The 21,957-nt window shown below is 41.2% G+C and overlaps 1 protein-coding gene across 1 annotated transcript in view; it reads right to left on the bottom strand.

The window, feature by feature from the left end:
• Nucleotides 1-21,957, bottom strand: part of LOC138770480 (antigen WC1.1-like) — a 114,638-nt gene that overhangs the window by 5,872 nt on the left and 86,809 nt on the right. Inside the window, exons 8-13 of the mRNA XM_069949586.1 lie at nucleotides 18,358-18,411; nucleotides 14,569-14,883; nucleotides 13,226-13,363; nucleotides 12,655-12,753; nucleotides 6,309-6,377; nucleotides 139-237 (exon numbers count right to left, since the gene is read on the bottom strand). Coding sequence (XP_069805687.1) covers nucleotides 139-237; nucleotides 6,309-6,377; nucleotides 12,655-12,753; nucleotides 13,226-13,363; nucleotides 14,569-14,883; nucleotides 18,358-18,411 — 774 coding nt within the window. The remainder of the gene's footprint in view (nucleotides 1-138; nucleotides 238-6,308; nucleotides 6,378-12,654; nucleotides 12,754-13,225; nucleotides 13,364-14,568; nucleotides 14,884-18,357; nucleotides 18,412-21,957) is intronic.

Here is a 21,957-nt window from a genome sequence, read left to right as displayed (position 1 = left end):
AAATAAATGCAAGAAAGATGTGATCAGTTGACAAACAAGTGTTTTCTATTTTGCCAGATCACATTTTTATGTTTTATTGATATTTTTCCTCAATAAATAGTATTTCATGTTACAATAACTATTTCACTAAATCTTCACCATTTTTCTCAGCGACAATTCCTAATTCATCTTTGTCCTCATAAGGTAACCCTGTGTCATCATAGTTATGTTCTGAAGTCTTCTTCTCCAAAGGCAAATCTAAAAAATAAAATAGTGAACAAAGTCAAAATAGCGGTGTTATAGATACTGTACATAATATCTTACTAGTCCATAAAGTTATATCATACAGTATATGATGAGTATAGTATATGAGCTCAGAATATTGTTGTAATAATAATCCTATATACGTATTGACTCTAGTCAAAACCCATAAATAATCTTTTAAAATATTATTTTTAATAAAACGCACCCCGAGATGTAATTATGAGATTCTCCCACAATTAATTATATACAAGGATAGCAGCAAAAGTAATATATATGTAAGAAATGTATAAACTTTATAGGAGAAGCCCCACCAACTTCCCCTCAAACATAACTTTTAATATGTTGCTGCCCATGGTGAGACTAACAATTCCTCCCATACTTGTTATTATCTATTTAGTCATCTTCCCCCAGTTCTCAGCTACTGCTTTCTGCTGAAGACACAAAAATCTGTGTGTGAGCTTTTCTCTCTGTCTATCCCTCCTCCCTTACGAGACACTGATTTAAACAAATCCCTAACAGGCTTTATCTGCAACATTGTAGTTTTTTTTTGTAATGCTGGGAGGGTTATTCTGAGTATTCTCAAGTTGGTAATGAACTCCCTGTGATTATCCCTCCCAGCATTGCAAAGCAGCTACAAATTTACAGATACAGCAAGCCTGATACTGATACAGCTAACTTTCACAAAGACAGATAATAAATATGAACACATTACCTATCTATCTATCTATCTATCTATCTATCTATCTATCTATCTATCTATCTATCTATCTGTACAAACCTTTCCAAGATGATCCTGATGCTTCTTTGTCAACAGATGTTTTGACTTCTTCATTAGGGTACAATGGCTGAGACAAATCAATACTATCCACATCATCATATCCATGTTCTTCTCCTAGGTGGAAAACCATAAAGAGATGTTATTAGCTTAATCTTTATACTATAAACTATGCAAAGATGAACCCTTGCAATTTCCTTCCTTTTTTAATTGCCGCCTTTCAACAGTCATACCGCTATATTTTTGCGGCATAGCATTATGAGGGCTTGTTTTTTGTGGGGCAATTTTGTTTAAAAGACCATATGAGCTGTTATTATTTTGTGGCACCAATTGAACTTTGCAATAACACACTTATGCTGCAAAAATAAATAAATAGATAGATTAAAAAATATATATATATTATTATTATTATTGGAAATTGGAAAAAAAACAATGTTGGGGGTGGGGTGTTTTTATGGCTGCAGTGAAACTGACAGTTATGAATGTCCCTCAAATCAGTACAATGTGGCAATAGGCACTTTATATAACTTTAATTTTATGTTGCTGCTTTAACCCTTTCCCGCATGAGGACGTACAGTTATGTGCGGGCGTTCAGAGCGGGGCCGCACGGCGACCCTGCTCTGAACCGCGGCGGTCCGGGGTGCCTCTAGTAGCCCGGGACCGCCGGTATTAGCGGGCACGGTCTGATCGCCGTGCCCGCTAATACAGTAATCAGATGCAGCTGTCAAACATGACAGCTGCATCCGATTACCGGACGCAGCTTATCCCTGGTGTCTAGTGGCGGTAAACTATGTCAAAATAGCAGTGTTATAGATACTGTACATATTATCTTACTAGTCCATAAAGTTATATCATACAGTATATGATGAGTATAGTATATGAGCTCAGAATATTGTTGTAATAATAATCCTATATATGTATTGACTTTAGTTAAAACTCATAAATAATCTTTTAAAATATTATTTTTAATATAAAGCCCCGGAGATGTAACTATGAGATTCTCCCACAATCTATATTATAAAAATGAAAGTCTGTCTGTCTGTCTGTTTGTCTGTCCAGTATAGACTTCGAAACACCTGAACCTTTTGACCCCAAATTTGGCCCACAGATACAATAGATGCCTGGGAAGGTTAGAGTGAAGGTCCCGTCCCCGCCAGATGTACAAGAGGGGAGGGGGAGAGCGCCCCATAGAAATGTACGGGAAAATCTGCACACTGCACACACAGGTGATATAATTAATTGCAGCTGCCCAGAGAAAATGGCAGTTGAAAGCCTTAGCAACCAATAGGATTACTACTTTAATTTTCATAGGGAGCTGGAATGTGAATGGTTGCTAGGGCAGCTACCTCACAACAGATCCACAGAAATAACTGGTAGACCCCCTGCTCTATCTATACAGTACATGTATACAGGACCCCCTACTCCATCTATACATTACATGTATACAGGACCCCCTACTCCATCTATACAGGGCAGTATTACCAGCTGCTGCTGCTGCCCTAAGCACTAAACCTGAAGATGCCCCATCCTCACTCACCAATTAGCATCAGGATTGGTAGGTAATAGCTCCACATGTCACATTTAACACCGCCACACCAGACCTGACCAATATCGCCAAACTATGACTGGATAACACTGCTATAGCAGACCTGACTAATACCGCCACACTGTGACTGGAGAACACCGCCATACCAGACCTGACCAATACCACCATACTGTGACTGGATAACACCGCCACACCAGACCTGACCAATACCGCCATACTGTGACTGGATAAAACTGTCATAACACACCTGACCAATACCACCATACTGTGACTGGATAACACTGCCATACCAGACCTGACCAATACCGCCACACTGTGACTGGAGAACACCGCCATACCAGACCTGACCAATACCGCCATACTGTGACTGGATAACACCGCCATACCAGACCTGACCAATACCACCATACTGTGACTGGATAACACTGCCATACCAGGCCTGACCAATACCACCATACTGTGACTGGATAAAACCACTACACCAGACCTTACCAATACCGCCACACTGTGACTGGATAACACCGCCACATCAGACCTGACCAATAACGCCATACTGTGGACTGGATAACACAGCCATACCAGACCTGACCAATACCGCCATACCCCCCCTCGAAAAGACACCAGATTTTCTAGCAAGTCTGAACGGGAGGGTACTGCCCCTCTGCAAGGTGCTACCCTAGGCTCCAGACCATGTGTGCCTAATGGTAAATACAACCCTGCAGGTATACAGGACACTAGAGGTATACAGGACCCCAAAACTATACACTACAGGTGCACGGGACCTCCACCAACTATATACTACAGGTATACAGGACCCCAAACTTTACACTACAGGTATACAGGACCTCCACCAACTATATACTTCAGGTATCCAGGACCTCCACCAACTATATACTACAGATATACAGGACCCCATACTGTTCACTACAGGTATACAGGACCCCAAAACTATACACTACAGGTATACAGGACCTCCACCAACTCTATACTACAGGTATACTGCACCTTCACCAACTCTATACTACAGGTATACAGGACCCCCAAACTTTACACTACAGGTATACAGGACCTCCACCAACTATATACTACAGGTATACAGGACTCCAAACTATACACTAGAGGTTTACAGGAACCCAAAACTATACACTGCAGGTATACAGGAACTCCCCCAACTATATACTACTGGTATATAGGACCCCAAACTATACACTACAGGTATACAGGCCCTCCATCAACTCTATACTAAAGGTATACAGCACCTTTACCAACTCTATACTAGAGGTATACAGGACCCCCAAACTTAACACTACAGGTAAACAGGACCCTACACCAACTATGTCCTACAGGTATACAGGACCCTCAAACTATACACTACAGGTATACAGGACCCCCAAACTATATACTACAGGTATACAAGACCTCCACCAACTATACACTACAGGTTTCCAGGACCCTCAAACTATCAACTACAGGTATACAAGAACTCTACCAACTATACATTACAGGTATTCAGCACCAACTATATACTACAGGTATACAGAACCCCCGAACTATACAGTAAAGGTATACAGGACCTTCACCAACTATACACTGCAGGTATATAGGACTTCCCAAACTATACAGTACAGGTATACAGCCCCCCAACTATACACTATGGGTATATAGGACCCCCCCAACTATACACTATAGGTATATAGCCCCCCACCCCCCCAACTATGCACTACAGATATGCCGGACCCCTAAAAACTATACCCGGTAGGTATACAGAACCCCTCCAACTATGCACTACAGGTATATACTAATTCCTCTGATAAACTCACTGACACTTTATACCTGGGCAGCAAAAGTAATATATATGTAAGAAATTTATAAACTTTATAGGAGAAGTCCCACCAACTTTGAAATCTGCAGGCACGCGGGGGTGGGTGTGAAAATAACAAACAAGTTAAAGGGGTATTCCACTCAAACATAACTTTTAATATGTTGCTGACCATGGTGAGACTAACTATTCCTTCCATACTTATTATCTATTTAGTCACCTTCCCCCAGTTCTCAGCTACTGCTTTCTGCTGAAGACACAAAAATCTGTGTGTGAGCTTTTCTCTTAGTCCCCCCCCCCTCCTCTCTTACGAGACACTGATATAAACAAGTCCCTTACAGGCTTTGTCTGCAACATTATAGTTTCTTTGTAATGATGGGAGGGTTATTCTGAGTATTCTCAAGTTGCTAATGAACTCCGTGATTATCCCCTCCCAGCTTTGCAAAGCAGCTACAAATTTACAGATACAACAAGCCTGATACAGATACAGCTAACTTTCAAATAATAAATATGAACACATTATCTATCTATCTATCTATCTACCTGTACAAACCTTTCCAAGATGATCCTGATGCTTCTTTGTCAACAGATGTTTTGACTTCTTCATTAGGGAACAGAGGCTGAGAAAAATCAATACTATCCACATCATCATATCCATGTTCTTCTCCTAGGTGAAAAACCATAAAGAGATGATATTAGCTTAATCTTTATATTATAAACTATTCAAAGATGAACCCTTGCAATTTTATTCCTTTTTCATTGCCGCCTTTCAACAGTCATACCGCTATATTTTTGGGACATAGCATTATGAGGGCCTGTTTTTTGTGGGACAATTGTGTTTAAAAGACCATAGCGCTTGCATTTTTTTCACCTACAAATGCATATGAGCTGTTATTATTTTTTGGCACCGATTGAATTTTGCAATAACACACTTGCAGTATGCTGCAAAAAAAAAAAAACAATGTTGGGGGTGGGGTGTCTTTATGGCTGCAGTGAAATTGACAGTTATCCATGTCCCTCAAATCAGTACAATGTGGAAATAGGCACTTTGTATAACTTTAATTTTATGTCACTGCTTCATGTTACAATAACTATTTATTTCACTAAATCTTCACCATTTTTCTCAGCGACAATTCTTAATTCATCTTTGTCCTCAAAAGGTAACCCAGTGTCATCATAATTATGTTCTGAAGTCTTCTTCTCCAAAGGCAAATCTAAAAAATACAATAGTGAGCTATGTCAAAATAGCGGTGTTATAGATACTGTACATAATTTCTTACTAGTCCATAAAGTTATATCGTACAGTATATGATGAGTATAGTATACATAACTTTTGATATGTTGCTGCCCATGGTGAGACTAACAATTCCTTCCATACTTGTTATCATCTATTCAGTCTCCTTCCCCCATTTCCCAGATGCTGCTTTCTGCTGAAGACACAAAAATCTGTCTGTGAGCTTTTCTCTCTGTCTCCCCTTCCCCCCCTACGAGTTGCTGATATAAATAAGTCCCTAACAGGCTTTATCTGCAACATCGTAGCTTCTTTGTAATGCTGGAAGGGTTATTCTGAGTATTCTTAAGTTGCTAACGAACTCCCTGTGATTATCCCTCCCAGCATTGCAAAGCATCTACAATGTTACAGATACAGCTAGCCAGGGACTTGTTTACATCAGCCGTCACAGAAGGGAGGAGGGGGATACATAGAGAGAGGTGCTCACACAGATTCCTGTGTCTTCAGCAGAACAGCATCTGAGAAATGGGGGAAGGAGACTGAATAGATAATAACAAGAACACAGTTCCCTCTGTGTTTATTTTAGCTCCATCAGGGTTTGAACACTTAGATTTCGTCTGATCAAAACTTCTGACATGTCTCTAGGACCTATCAAAAGATTAAACAGTGAGGAGTACACCTAAATCAGACTTACCTGGTGAATTCTCTCCTTCATTTTCAAACTCTACATCATCGTATGAAAGAATCCTGTCATCTTCATCTCCTAGAAATGATGTTGAAAACAGAGAATTAAACATAAGCAGAGAAGACGACCGGTAACCTGCAATAATAGAATAGATGGAATTCATAGTAGGATTATGTTATAATTCAGATAGTAAAAATAATAATAAATAATAATAACTATGTTTAACATAGACTTTTAATTTCAACAATAAGTATTTACATATTGCCTGGTATGAGCTCTGTATACTTTTAATAAAATGGAGCCCTTCTGATGGAACTGGATGGAGATCGTAGATATCTGGGAAGTGAAGAGAGTGATCTTTAAACTTCTGACATGTCTTCTGTTAAAAGTCCCCCCCCCCCCCCTCCTAAATGACAGAGACATCTTAAAGAGACACCCTGTGCCAACATTATGTGAATTTAGTCTTTCTCTGTTTTCAATCCACTCCTGGTTTTAGTTGCAAAATACTGACCAAAAATACTGTGTGGGAACATGGCCTAAGATTTCAGCGTGCACACATAGAAAATGTCTCCTCTGAGTTTATTACATTTAAAAAAAAAAAAAAAAAACGAGTAAACCATATTTATTTGTATAGCATCAACAGATTCTGCAGCAGTTTTTTTTATTTACCTACAATATAGCGGTTACATTTACACATTACAGAATTAAATAATTAAAATAAATAAAGATACAAAATTGGTGTCAAAACCTGCTCGCAAGAGTTTACAGACTAGGAGGACTGGGGATGACACGAGAGGCAACAAGTCTTTCATTTGCCGATGGTCCAGCCATTCTACATAGAATCAAAAAGTGCCTATAAGTGTCACAATCCAAGACTGAGTACAGGTAAAAAGTAAAAAGTTCATGGAACCGTTTAGGGACTGTTATGAGCGTACCTGAAAAGATCTTTATGGCACGCTTGAAACTGTGAGTGTTAGGAATGAGTCCAATATCCTTGGGTAAAACATACCAGAAAACTGGTGCAGCACAAGAGAAGTCTTGGTGGAGGGAGTGAGAAGTTCTAATTATGGAAGATATTAGTGTAAGAACATTGGCAGAACGCAGATCATGGGGAGGATGTAGGGTGGAGATGAGGGAGAAGTTGTGATTTTGTGCAGAATTGTGGAGAGCTTTATGGGTGAGGAGTTTGAATTTAATTCTGGACTTAATGGGTAACCAGTGCGGTAACTGGCACAAGGGGGAGACATCAGTGTAACGGCTGGAGAGGACGATGAGTCTGGCTGCTGTGTTCAGGATAGACTGGAGAGGGGAGAGCTTAGAGAAAGGAAGACTAATTAGCAGGGAGTTACACCAGTCAAGACAAGAGGGGATCAGGGTGACAGTGAGAGTTTGAGCTGTATAAATCGTAAGTAATGGTCGTATTCTGGAGATGTTTTTAAAATGTAGGTGACAGGAGAGTAAAAGAGCTTTACTAGTACCACAGACTTAAAGAGATTGTGGTGGACGCGTGGGTGATCCCCGGTGATATCAGAGGATCGGCCGGTCACTTGCTGGATGGTACAGTAGTGTGTGACGCCACTCCGGTGGTGGTTGGCCGAGATACAGCCGGACCTTAGGATGTTGCTTCATGATGACAGCGCCAGTGAGGCACACAGGTGTGGTGGCACACCTGCTTTTAGTTTAAGAGGCCGGCTGTACCCTTTTCCCCTGTGGACAGTATCCTGCCTGGCTGCTAGGGGGTAAGTGTAGTCACTGATGGCCAGAGTGGTGTAATGACCCTCTCGGACTATCAGAACTGCCACGCACAGAAGGGGAAAGTCCCAAGGCTGTAGTGTATACTGTGTCAGTGTGGGGTGAAGAATCATGGAGGCTCTTTAGCATAAATAAGCTTGGTTTTACTTGAAAGGTACTTGTGTGCAACAAGACATACAGCTATGCATTGACAAGATAAGTTACACTTGACAGTTCCCTTAATAAAGCACTAGATAATACACTTGATAATATGATAACCAGTTCTGCGACAGGAATAGAGTGAGGAGTACAATCATGCTGAGTAGTGTGTTTAAAGATACAAAGAAGCAGAGTAGCAGAGAGGAGGATGTTGAGTGATTCTGAACCCAATTAGTACTGTGCTCTGCCGGGATGTTGGAGGATGAGGTTGAAGTATACTTAGAAGAAGAAGAGAATACCTTGTGCCTGTGTATTGACTTTTGAGTCTTCACAGCACTTTATGCCCACTAGATTTGGGGGACCCTTCCTAGAGGGTGACATAAGGCCCAGACATGTTACATGGGATGAGCAGAATGCTGAGGGTTCCCTGCTGACAACCGCGCTGCAAGATAGAGTTCCTAGGCTTACTGCAACCTATCTGGAATGTTCCAAGCTTATTGCTGTCTGTGGATACTGTCCTGCTCTGTGACTCTCCTAGTCCACGGCATGGGTTGAGGTTGTTTCTGACTTTTCCTCTCTTGAAAGGAGTGTACCATCACTGAGGAGAAAACTGTTAGCTGTGTCCTGTCTTGCTTCCTACCCCTACGGGCTCTGAGTAGGGGACCTGGCAGAGTAGGGGACTGAGTATGGGACCTGGCAGTGGGCCAGGGCCCAGAGAGGACAATTATAGAGATCTACTGTATATAGCTTGCATCCTTCCTCTACAATGTCCAACACGAAAAGACCCATGCACTTCATTCACCCATGTAACCTACTTCCTCAGTGTATCTAAAGTGCACTGTGAGTGGGTGAAGAGTGCAACAGAAGAAGTAGAGAGAGAGGTGATAGGAGAGAAGTAAAACAGATTCCTGTTGGTCCACAGATCCATGTGACATACAAACAATAACCCTTAACACACTTCAGCTGTGCAGTATCTGAATACACATATCTAATACAGTGACATCTAGTGGTGAAACGTTATCACTACTTTTGTCACCACTTCTATACAATAAGTACAGACTTTTCTGAAGGGTGTAACCAATAGCAACAGCCATGGTAGGATACCACAAGATGCCAGGATGATGTTGTAAAGGGGGAGGGACTACAAGAAGTCTTAATGTTAGGGAAAGTGGATAGACAGCCACTGGTATTTTGTAGGAATGCAGGGGTGTTGTCATGAGAAGAGGTGTATAGCTGGGTGTCATCAGCCTAGAGATGGTAGTTTAGGCCAAACCAGCTGATGGTCTGTGCTATCTTAGGGGACCTAAGACTGATCCCTTGGGAACTTCAACAGTAAGAGGTGACAGAAAAGAAGTAGAGCCAGAGATAGATGCACTAAAGGAGTGGTGAGGGAAGTAGGAAAAGAGCCAGGAAAAGAGGCTTCTAACTGGCCTCTTTCTTGTCAATCATCCTGCAGTGTGCTGACAGGCAGAGAGACGTGACTAGTCAGATCCCTGATGGCTAGTTCCCGTTTTCTGCCTGTCTCGCATGCTGAAATAAAAGACTTTGTTTTAGCAGCTAAAGGTTCTTCAGAACACATGGTAAAGGAGCCAATTGGCACGTCTTCCAGGCGCCGCTAGTAGCGTTATCAGAAAAATCTAAGTGATTGGTTCGCTTTAACAACCAGGCTTTATTTTTTACCCTTTTAACCCATGCATGACCAAAGATCCCCTACAGGGCTGGTTGGGGGCTCATTTTTTGTGCCATGGTCTTTTATTTTATTAAGACCATATTGGTGTAAATTTTTGGTGGGAATTTTTTCTTGCTTTCTATTAATTTTGTTCTGATACATAATTAAAAAAAGGAATCATTTTGTTTTTTTTCCTCATTTCATCTGCTCTGTTCAACAACAATATTGTTATATGTTAACAGTGTCAATTTTTATATATTAACAGTGTTAGCGCCGACAGCATCCCTGAAAACCGGTCTGGCAGTGTCCTTACGTTTTTGGTCGCTAAGGCTTCACCACCCCCAGTCATATTATAGGACTGGGACTCCAGCCTTCATAAGACTACTCGCCTCATCATCCTCCTTGTCTGCAATCAGGGGCGTGGCTAGGATTCACGGGGCCCCACAGCAAAAATTTTAGCCCCCCCCCCCCTAAGCACAACACAGAGCATTGCGTACGCACTGATAACCCCTGACCTCTGCAAGGAGATCTGCACATTTTCCTTTCCTACTTGATTGCCAGCTTGAGAACAGAGGTCACGGGTTATCAGTGCAGTGAAGCAGAGATCTCTGTCTTCTGCATGTAAGTAAATATTGGATCACTTACACACTGCAGTACATAACAGGTTAAGCAGAAGGACACACGCTCTTACCTTCTCCCCCCTGGGCCCCCCTCCTGCATGGGCCCCATAGCAACTGCCTACCCTGCCTTCATGGAAGCTACGCCCATGTCTCCAATAGAGCCTCATACCCTGAGTAACCTCTTGACCTAGCTATTGTACTGACTGTTTTACCGGTATCTTTGACTTTCTGGCTTGACTTTCTGGCTACCCCTTGGATTTAGTTTTTGTACCACACAGACTGCTAGTTGCCGACCCGGCTGCCTGCCATTATCCACGACTCCTGGGAAATTTAACACATATGGCTGATGTGAAGGGGTTAAGAGCCATAACTGTTTTTTTCTGTCTGTGACAGAGATGGGAAATTGTTCACCATAGAGTAAAACAGAGACATTAAACGGGCACTAACATCACCAATAAATAATGTTAAATTAGCAGGAGGTGTGATATACTACATTTTGCAATTTACTTTTTTTGCCTGTTTTCTATATGAAATAAAATGGTATAAAAACTGCAGTCGATGCTCTGTCTCTAATGCCATTTGGTCTTTAGTAACAGCAGAAAAGAGATGAAATGCAAAATGATTTCAATTGTCCATCAGCTCTGCACAGTCTGGGGCAGTGAGGATAATTGCTGATTGGTAGAGATGAGCGAATACGATTTGATCGAGTAGGTATTCGATCGAATATTGCGGTATTCGAAAGATTCGAATTCAATCGAGTAGTGAGGCGAATACACGGGAAACATTCGAAAGCCCTCCCATCGCAGTTGGCGCTTTTTTTAATCCAATGACCATGCAGGGAGGCAGTGAGGGACACTGGGAGTATGCACGCAGCGTGAAAATGGCGTCTACCCTCATTGGAATGCTGAACCACATGACCTTGAATCTTAAATACTTGGCTCCCGCCTCTCGACTGCAGATGTGCTTTCATCCTAGTCAGGGAAAGGTCTTACAACAGGGAGAGATAGGTTTTAGTAGCGTTTTGGTTAGGCAGGCTTACTACTGAATCCAAAAGTCCTTTTCAGGGCTAAGATCAAGTGAAAAAAGTCATCTCTGAATCAAAAGCTCTTCTCAGTGGTAAGAAATAGATGATATAACATCAGCATCAGCAGGTGTATTCAATCCAGTGCCCTGTGTGTACAAGTGACTTATAGGGGGAGATTTATCACAGGGTGTAAAATTTAGACTGGTGCAAACTGCCTACAACTAATCAAAGCTCCTCTTTCCTTTCACCAGAGCTGTAAGCTGAGCTGTGATTGGCTGCTGTGGGCAGTTTGCACCAGTCTAAATTTTACACCCTTTGATATATCTACCCCATAGCGTCCCTGTTTAACACCACTAAGGGCACGTTTTACATATTGTTCCAGTAGCCCACTAAGGGCACCTGATGTATACTTTTTCAGTAGCCCAGTAAAAGGCACCTGATATATATTGTTCCAGTAGCCCAGAAAAAGGCATGTGATACATGCTGTTCCAGTAACGTTTGTACAGCATTACACGTGATATGCGCGAATAACATGACGCTCTGCGGACGCACATTGGAATCATGTATGTAACACTGCCAAAGAAATACAAATGAAATGTGTAAACATTGCCATAAATGTTCGTAAAGCGTTCGCAAATAGTTTTCCTTTGCAACTGCAGAGAGTGGCATTATACTGCGATTTTGGGGTGCACCCAGGCATGCTCATCCTAATGTCCCAGTGTCATTCTGGAGGTGTTGACATAGTTTAGGGAGATTTCATGGGGGACTTGGTGACCTCCAAGTGGTTGAATTTTGATTTCCAAGTGCCGCAATTTTTTTCCCCATAGCCTTTAATGGGATTGAATACTCATTTGAATAGTCGAATATCGGTGCCTATTCGATTCGAATTCTCGAAAGTCGAATATTTCACTACTCACTCATCTCTACTGATTGGCTAGCAGCCGTACTCGCCCCTGTATACTGCTGCAGCTGAGTAAACAAACTGATCTAAGGTTAAGGTCATTTATAAAAAAAAGGTCCATCCATTGGCTTAAAGAGAAATCTAGAAACACAGGGATGGGTTGTTTGAAAATGATTACTAACTAACTAACTAACTAACTAACATAGAAGAATAGATTTTATCTTACTACAGAACAGTTAGCAGTTTCTCACCTGATTTCTGGAAAAATCTCTCTTGTTTCTCTGTTAGCCTGAAGTCTACTTCTTCGTACAACGCTTCATGGAAAGAAACCGAAGTGACGTTTCTAAGGACTGAGCAATAATTCTGGTTTTAAAAAATATGATGCAGTAGACTCCATAGAGCATAATAATAATAATAATAATAATAATAATAATAATAATAATAGACACATTCCCATAGATTGTTACAGTATATTAGATAATTTATAGGATAAGTTAAGTATGAGAACAGGTCTGTCTATTACAGTATAATGATGATAAAGTGACTGCTCACATATTCTACAGTGTTTGTCATTGGGCATTTTTTTAAATAACCATGAACTTTATTACTAGAGATGAGCCAATTTACATTACAAATGAAGCAAATACTTTGTATGCTCCTCACTTCGCTTATACGCCGGCTGCCCCAGTTTCCCAGGACTGGATCCAGCTTTTCTGGCAGGGAGATCAAAGGCAGACGGCGCATAAGCCGAGTGCCGAGCAAACAGCAATTTGCTTTGTTTGTAATGTAAATTCCCTCATCTCTACTTATTACTATACTCACCTCGTTTATACCATTTGGATTGTCTTATGAAGTATACTATTATCATGACTGCAATACCGAGAAGGAGCAAGGAAATAATGGAAATGATAAGAAACACATTTGGGGTAGTGGAAGTAGACTGCAGTGGAGGATGCTGGGCTGTAAGGAAAAAGAATTAGAATAGTAAAGTCATCATATCTAGCTGTATATCTAACATGTCATCAAGGTAATTTCATTCCAGAGACAGTGGGGGTCTAAACACTGAGACCCCGCCTGTTAAAAATTATTTGTCATGTCCCTACAACATGTTAAATGTTTTTGCAAATAACAAAAATTCAAATATTTCCTACATACAAATTATAAAGGAGACCTATAGTACCAAGGTTTTCGTGGCCCTAGGGCTGTATCCATCCTCCTCAGGCTGTGAGATTGAAATGCATAGAGTTTGGGTTTGTGCCAACTAATACTTACTGTAAGTTCTCTCATCTCTAATAGAGAGTCATTGCTCTGGGTTATATTTCATATTCCATATCTCTGTATCACTTGGTATTGTAACAGATGACATTTTACCTGATAGAGGGGTCAACCCAGGAGAGGTGGTCTGGTCTTTAAATGTCACAGGAACACAAATAAGGTTTCTATTTAGCGGCACATACTGTATCACTGAATTTCAAATCTTTCTATAAATGACATAGTTTGTGTAAATTATTCTCATCAGCTATAATGGATCACTGCTTTATATTTCTGCCTATAATTAATGTAATGTATAATCAGATCTTTACATTTGACACAATACCTTCAAGGAAATCTGTCAGTTGCAATTCACGTTCCAAACTACTGACACTGTTAGAAAGCTGTTACCTTTCATATATCTGTTACCTGTGACATGTCACCTGTTTCCTTTCATATATCAGTCTGACATTCCAGAACACAGAAAAATGCTTTTATTATATAGTAATAAGTGTCAAAAAGTGTCAAAACACCTCTTCCTTCCCCCTCCCATACCTGACCCTGCTTGGGACTTTGCTTCCAGGTGTCAATCAAACAGGGAGAGGAGACATTCCAGCTTGCAGCTACTCAGGAGCTTGGAAATGCCTCTTTGACTCTTTGTACCAGAGAGTAAAAGCATGTTTCTACATCCTGGAAGCACAGATGAATATATGAAAGGTACCATGTGTCTCCTTGACCTGACAGCTATCTAACAGTTTCATCAGTTTGGAATGTGAATTACAGCTGACAGATTCCCTTAAACTGCACCTTTCTGATGTATAATGTGGTTGTAACAGGCTATGAAGACAGAAGCAAAGTGATTACGATTACCGAATGATATATTTATAATAATAAACACTAAGAAGTTCTCATACCATGACATGTGACTCCAGCATCTTCCTTATGGAGACAATCACTTTTATTCCAGCCTTTAGATGAACAATCCTGTAGAGCTCGCTCATATCCGTTACATTGTACCTCACTCAGCCATATGGGACCATCTCCTTCTCCGTACACGGCCTCTGTAGTGGCGTTCATAGCTGAGCCACATCCTATCTGTCTACAGACGACTTCTGCATCTCTGATATCCCAGTCATCATCACACACTGTTCCCCATTCTCCCTGGTGAAACATTTCTACTCGGCCTGAGCAGTTGTTCTCTCCTCCACTGAGACGTATCCCGCTGTTGTCTGGCATATAAAAGATTCAAAGATTGAAAATAAAAGGGAATGCAGGTTCATTGACAGTATATAGAATGATTTCACTGCACTATTGTATTCAGCAAAGCTAAAAAATAAATGTTTTTTTGTTCTGTATCAGCAGATGAACTGTAAGAGGCTGACCAGCTTATAACTGGCTTGAAGGGGTACTCCAGAGACTAAGTGAAATTATTATTATTATTATTGTTGTTAATATTATTATTATTATTATTATTATTATTATTTTTTTATTATTATTATTATTATTATTATTAATAATAATACATATATATATATATATATATATATATATATATATATATATATTTTTTTTTTTTTTTTTGCTAATACATTTGTGAGGGAACCCAGGGCCTGAATAGAGACAGGGACAGACAGTGTGAACCCTCCAAGACTGCTCGGAAATCATTCCTTGCCAGCTATTAACCATTCTGCTGAGAGCAGCCAGAAGCTGCCATAACAGTACATCATGGTTGCAGAAGGGGTTAAAGTGCTGGATGTAATTAATGGCAAAATGACATTATGGTGTTCATACATTGCAGTTTTGTTACAATATTCTGCAGCAAATGTGTTGCAAAGCAGTATTGGAACTGCAAGAGCTCTCTAACATATTAACACAACCTATCAGTCTTTCAGTTATCATAATAGATTGTTTTAATAGTAAATTTTTTATCTAAAAAAGGATATTGGTTTTTCTGTGTGTATAAAGTTTTTGAACTATGGTCTGTCCCCCCGCTTGGTATATTTGTCTTACTCTACTGTGACATGCTTGGGTCCAGGCACAGGGCTTGTGAATTGAATGTGATGACACAACATACCAGTTGATTAAGGTTGTGGAGGCTGAAACGTCCACATATATATATATATATATATATATATATATATATATATATATATATATTTATACGTTCTGCAAACATCAGTGTCATCAGAGGTAATGACAGGCAGCCACGGTCACACAGCTGCCTGTCATTAATTCCTTAGAAGTTGTGATCACTTTGCAGGAAGTCAGTGACAGGATAAGCACCTGACACTGACTGATTGGAAACCTGGCAGCATGGCTACAGGGATCCCAATCATTGACACTGACACTTACCTCCGTCCTGCCGGATCGGCAATCTGTGCAGAGTCTGCTCTCAGGTAGACTCTTTGCACAGATCGCTGATAGTACTAATCAATACTATGCCATTGGCATAGCATTCATCAGTATATGCAATCTGAGCATATGCAATATAAAATGTGTAAAAAAAATATAAAAAAAACGTATTTTTTTTTTAACTCATAAAATAAAACCCCAATAAACATTTTTAGATTCCCTCCTTTTCCATTATACAAATAAAGATATAAAAAAAAACCCAATGAACTTATTATATATTGAAGCCTTCAGAATTGTCCGATCCATTACATAATGACATTATTGTTCCCTCATGGTAAACGGAATAAACGAAAAGAAAAAATAATAAAACATTATAAAACATTAAAAAATTATATATTAGAAAAAAATAAAAAGCAATCATATTTTTTTTTTTTTTTTTTTACACCAATCATGGCGCCAAAAAATGACACCCCAATCAGCCCTGTAGGTGGAAAAATAAAAGCGTTATGGCTCTTATGGCGTGGATTATCGCTCCATGTAATAAGTATAACGATGAGCCGATGACAACGATTATCGGCTGATCGTTGATATAGGTTTGGACCTTTTTTCGTCGGGCGCCGACCGCACACCGCTACGTGTAATAATATACATTACCTATCCACGTTCCAGGGATGTATGTTCCAGGGTAATGTATATAGTTAAGCAAGGGCTGCAAGGACGTCGGTAACGATATCCCTGCAGCCCTTGTTTAACAATTATCGGGCCGTGTAATAGGTCCAGTAAATGAGCGATCTAGCAGATCGCTGCTCGTTTACAGGTATTATCCGGCCCCCCCATTGGCCAGTGTAATACCACCCTTTGAAAGCAAGGAGGAACATTGCTTAAATTTGACCTTGTCATCTGTGCATCAATGACCTTTGGCATGTAGGGATTAAGCAAAACTTCATTTTTATGTAAAATAAATAAAGTGTAAAATAAAAGATACATTCTTAACAACTGGAGTGGTGTTGATATTATTTAACCCTTATAGGACCTTGCCAATTTAAATTTTTGCATTTTCGTTTTTTTCCTCCTTAAAAGGCCATAGCAGTTGCATTTTTTCAACTAGAAACCCACATGAGCCCTTATTTTTAGGCGCCACTAATTGTACTTTGCAATGACAGGCTTAATTTTTGCAAAAAATACACTGCAAAACAAGAAAAAATTTTATTTGCAGTGAAATTGAAAAAAAAAAAAAAAAACATTGCTTTTATTTAGGGGGTATTTGCTTTTAAGCCTTTTGCCCTGGGGTAAAACTTACAATGATATGTAACATGTATAACTTTTATTTTATTTGATAGCTTGAAAAGATTCAAACCATTTTTTAACAAATATATGTTCCTTAAAATCACTCTTTTCCCAGGCTTATAGCGCTTTTATCCTTTGGTCTATGGGGCTGAGTGAGGTGTCATTTTTTACACCATGATGTGTTCTTTCTATTGGTACCTTGATTGCATATATGTGACTTTTTTATTACAATTTTTCTGGATTTGATGCGACCAAAAATGCGCAATAGCGCACTTTGGGATTTTTTTTGCGCTTGCGCCGTTTACCGTGTGAGATCAGGAATGAAATAAATAGTTCACGCGGCGATACCAAACATGTTTATTTATTTTTATTTATAATATGGGTAAAGGGGGTGATTCAAACTTTTATTAGGGGAGGGAGCTTTTTATTAATAATAACACTTTTTTTTTTTTACACTTACTTTATACTAGAAGCCCTCCTGGGGTTAGGGTTATACCCCCTGGGGTTAGGGTTATTCCCCCTGGGGCACTTCTAGTATATGCCCACTGATCTTTTATTGAGATCTATGCAGTATAGATATACTGCATAGATCAATGAGATAGGCAGTGGATTGCTTTCGGCTGCTGCAGTCAAAAGCAATCGAGTGCCGAACCGGGATCAGCGCCATTACGGCGCAGACCCCGTCCGGTGCCGGATGTGTAGATTGCTCCTCCGGGACAACGTCCCTAGGGGGGCGATCCACCCCATTAGACACCAGGGATGGCTTACAGCAAGTAAACAGATGCAGCTGTCAACTTTGACAGCTGCATCTGATCAATTAATTAGCCGGCACGGCGATCAGACCATGCCCGCTAATAGCCGGCATGGGCTACATGCGGCACCGCTCTGACCACCTGTAGACGATCCTGGACCTACCTGTACTCCTAGGGTCGTCTAGGGGTCAAACACATGCTTGGACTTAATCGGTCTTCAACAAGCATCCAAAATAACCAGAGGTGCAGAATTTAATTCAAAGATTAGCTTGTATGGTGTGAAAGATTACTTAGTAAAATATTGGTACTAACCTGAACAAGGCTGGGATGTCAGACAGTTCTGAACTGGTTTTCTGTTTTCCTCACCTAAATATCAAAGAGAGAAGTGACAAAATACATTTTTTTACTTCAAATATTAAGATTTAGGCCATGTTCACAAAGTGTCAAACAACGGCCTCTTACTTTCATGTTACAATGATGAAGATCATTTGGTTTTAATTAAAATGTGGGCACACTCAGTTGTGCCCGCAATCCAATTGACCATAGACCACATTGGAAAGTATAGCCGGGAGCCGTACTTTACACTGTGAGAACAGCCTATTTTCTACGGCTGCTGTTTACCAAACTGAAAATAGATACAGTATGTCAATTATTTTCTACAACCGCAGCCAAACTATTTTCTAGAACCGCCGTAGTGTATACACCATTTTACTCAAAAAAATAGTGTGAACTTGGCCTTAATGATACATTTTAAAACAAAGAAGAAGAAAAAACGAGTTCAAACTAAACAAATTGAAAGCAACAAATAAATATATAAGTAAATTTACATATTAATAACATTCATACGCTTTGAGCACTCTCAGGTGTGCAACTGAGATTTATAAGCCAGATGTAAGAGCAAGGTTAGATTGAGTAAAAGTATAAAACTCTAGGTAACTGGAAGTCTGGTGTATATAAAAGAATACCAGTGCCTGACTGAATGTAAGTGCAGAGCTCTGGTTCTGGTCAAAAACAGAGAAAATCAGTTGAAAAGACTAAACCACAGAACACCACACAGGAGGACACTGACCATCACAATAAAACTTTTGGACTCTTGGATTTCTCTTATGCATCACAGGGAATCTAAGGAGGACATTTTTCAAGGGGTTTGCGCCTAATTTTTGGTGAATAATTGCATTTTTCACCCATTTTTAGTCTAAGTTCTATTTATGAACGAGTATTCAACAGGTGAATATTTTTAGATGCAACTTTTTTTAATCTGCCTGTTTTAAGAATTCACCCAAAAGTTCGCATAATCCAGGATTAGCGCCCAATTTATCATTTGCGACTTTTTAAAAAGTTTAAAAACAGGCACAAGCTTAAGTCTGGTCAGAACCAGGTGAATAAAACTGCGCAATTTTTTCATAGTTGCGCCTTTTTTGCGCCTTTTTATTTAGATGCATTTACTATGGAAGTGCTATATGTTATTGAATCAGACACAAGATATTAGAACAAAATACACACAAATTCCCATTAGAATTGTTGCACTTATTAGACTCCTTAGTAAATGTCCTACTAAGTGCAAAAAGGGGTATTCCACCCAAGAGATAAAAAAAATGAAATGCTCCCAAACCTAGCCAGTCTTACTCACCAAGTCCCCCTGAGTATTTTGAGACGTCTTCTGTCTTTCTAGCTGCTGCCGTTCCTGAGTTACAAGTTTTTCTAAAAGCCGATCTATATCCAAGATAGGAAACTACATTTCCCATCATGCAATGCTTCTGTCTGATGATGGCGATGTAGCAGAGCTGAGACAATGAAGGAGATGATGACAGAGTAGCAGAGCTGAGATGGCTGTGTCGGCGTAGCAGAGCTGAGCTGGCGGTGATGGCGTAGCAGAGCTGAGCTGGCGGTGACGGCGTAGCAGAGCTGCGTTGGCGGTGACGGCGTAGCAGAGCTGCGTTGGCGGTGACGGTGTAGCAGAGCTGAATTGGCGGTGACGGCGTAGCAAAGCTGAGTTGGGAAGGCGTAGCATAGCTGAGTTGGGGGGAAGGCGTAGCAGAGCTGAGTTGGGGGGAAGGCGTAGCAGAGCTGAGTTGGCAGTGACGGTGTAGCAGAGCTGAGTTGGCGGTGACGGCGTAGCAGAGCTGAGTTGGCGGTGATGGCGTAGCAGAGCTGAGTTGGCGGTGACGCGGCGATTGCGAGGGGCGGAGCTTGTCGCGGGCGATTGCGAGGGGCGGAGCTTGCTGCGGGTGATTGGGGGGCAGAGCTTGCCGCGGGCGATTGCGGGGGGGATTGCCGAGGGGGAGGCGGAGCTAGTCGTGAGCGATTGTGCGGGGGCGGAGCTAGGCACGGGCGATTGCGGGGGGCGGAGCTAGTCGCGGGCGATTGCGGGGGGCGGAGCTTGCCGCGGGCGATGGCGGGGGCGGAGCTTGGCGCGGCCGATTGCGGGGGCGGAGCTTTCCGCGGGGGGGGGGGGGGTGCCGCGCGTTAGTGCGGAGGCTATGCTGCGGGTGAGTGAGGGATGCCACGGGTGATGGGGGGGGGGGCTGTGTGCTCCGGGTGAGTGCTGGACAGTGCGCTGGGAGGCTCTGGACACAGGGGGTGAGCTCTGGGCTGGGGGTGACCGGGTGGCTGCTGTTAGAGAGGGATGCAGTCACAGCTGCGCTGATCACTGTCTCCCTCTGTAACAGCAGCCACCCCATCAGTGTTCTCAGTCACTTCACTGTGCTGGGACTGAGGACATGTGATGCCGACACGGAGGGTGGGGGCCAGGAGCAGGGAGCGTGTTGGAGTGGACTGAGGTCTGATGATTCTATGCAATCCGTGGGCGTGAATGCAGCTGGATAACAGCAAAACTGTGTAGAATCGATAATAACTGTATATTGGAAAGATGGAAAGCTACGGGTGGGCAAAGTATTAATGCAAAAATAATTTGGGGGGGGAATACCCCTTTAAGCCTGGTCACAAAAAGGCTCTAAACATGGAGACCCTAAGAAACCACAAAAAGGTTGAAATTTCCAGCCAACATACCTCAATATAGAGTTGCAAGAGTCCAACTCTTTAATACAGTTCAATCAAAATTACATGTATTAAGTTTAGCTCTAGTTGTTCACATAGTTTTAAATTTGGTATAATATGCCGTTATGGTCCAATGCACTTTATTACATCTATGACTAACACTGACATTTAGAGGTAAGCAAAGCTAATTCACAGGGATTCGTACAAATGGTGTTCAAGATGGTGGCCGCACATGTTAGCTTATAGTACTGTCTTTTGGCAAGAACAAGGAATTAACCATAATCCCTTTGCGCCCACAACCCTTCTTTACCCTCTATATAGAGTGATTCCCTTCATGGAGGCAGGTAGTCGGCTGTATGTGTAGTGGAGAGCAGGTTCACAGCAGGCAGTTAGAAAAGGGACAGAATAACAAATTGATATAGGGACAGAAAGAAGAAGATAAGCTCCTAGTGTGTTAAACCAGTTTACTGGGATCAGTGAATTGAGCGTCTGCCTTCCAAACTTAGTGGTCGCACTCAACTTCTAGCGTGTTAAACAAATTTGTTTTTATTTATTTTGTTCTTTTAAAAAATCCAATTACAAGCAAGCACATAAAAAAATCCAGCTCCTCCCAGGGTATGGGCAGTGTCAGAGGCCAAAGAGATCCTTTTGGAGGAAGGTTTCGGCTACCAGTTACATCTAGTGGGCAGGTGAACACCAGCGAGGGTGGAATTGTCGACTCGATCTTTTAAAGTTCAAGCTCAAAAGCAGGCAGTAGCCAATCAAAGAGACAGCAGTCAACTAAAGGGTCATCCTGGAGTAATGCCACCACCATTCCATGGCAAGTTCCGGATGTTTTTTCTGCTCCCTCTCCTGTGGTGTCTCAGACAAAATTCTGCTTGCCAGAGCCATTAGCAAGAGAGCTAATGGTGAGAC

The sequence above is a fragment of the Dendropsophus ebraccatus genome, chromosome 13, assembly GCF_027789765.1.
Source record: "Dendropsophus ebraccatus isolate aDenEbr1 chromosome 13, aDenEbr1.pat, whole genome shotgun sequence".
NCBI lineage: Eukaryota > Metazoa > Chordata > Amphibia > Anura > Hylidae > Dendropsophus > Dendropsophus ebraccatus.
This window is presented reverse-complemented; position numbering and strand designations above follow the sequence as displayed.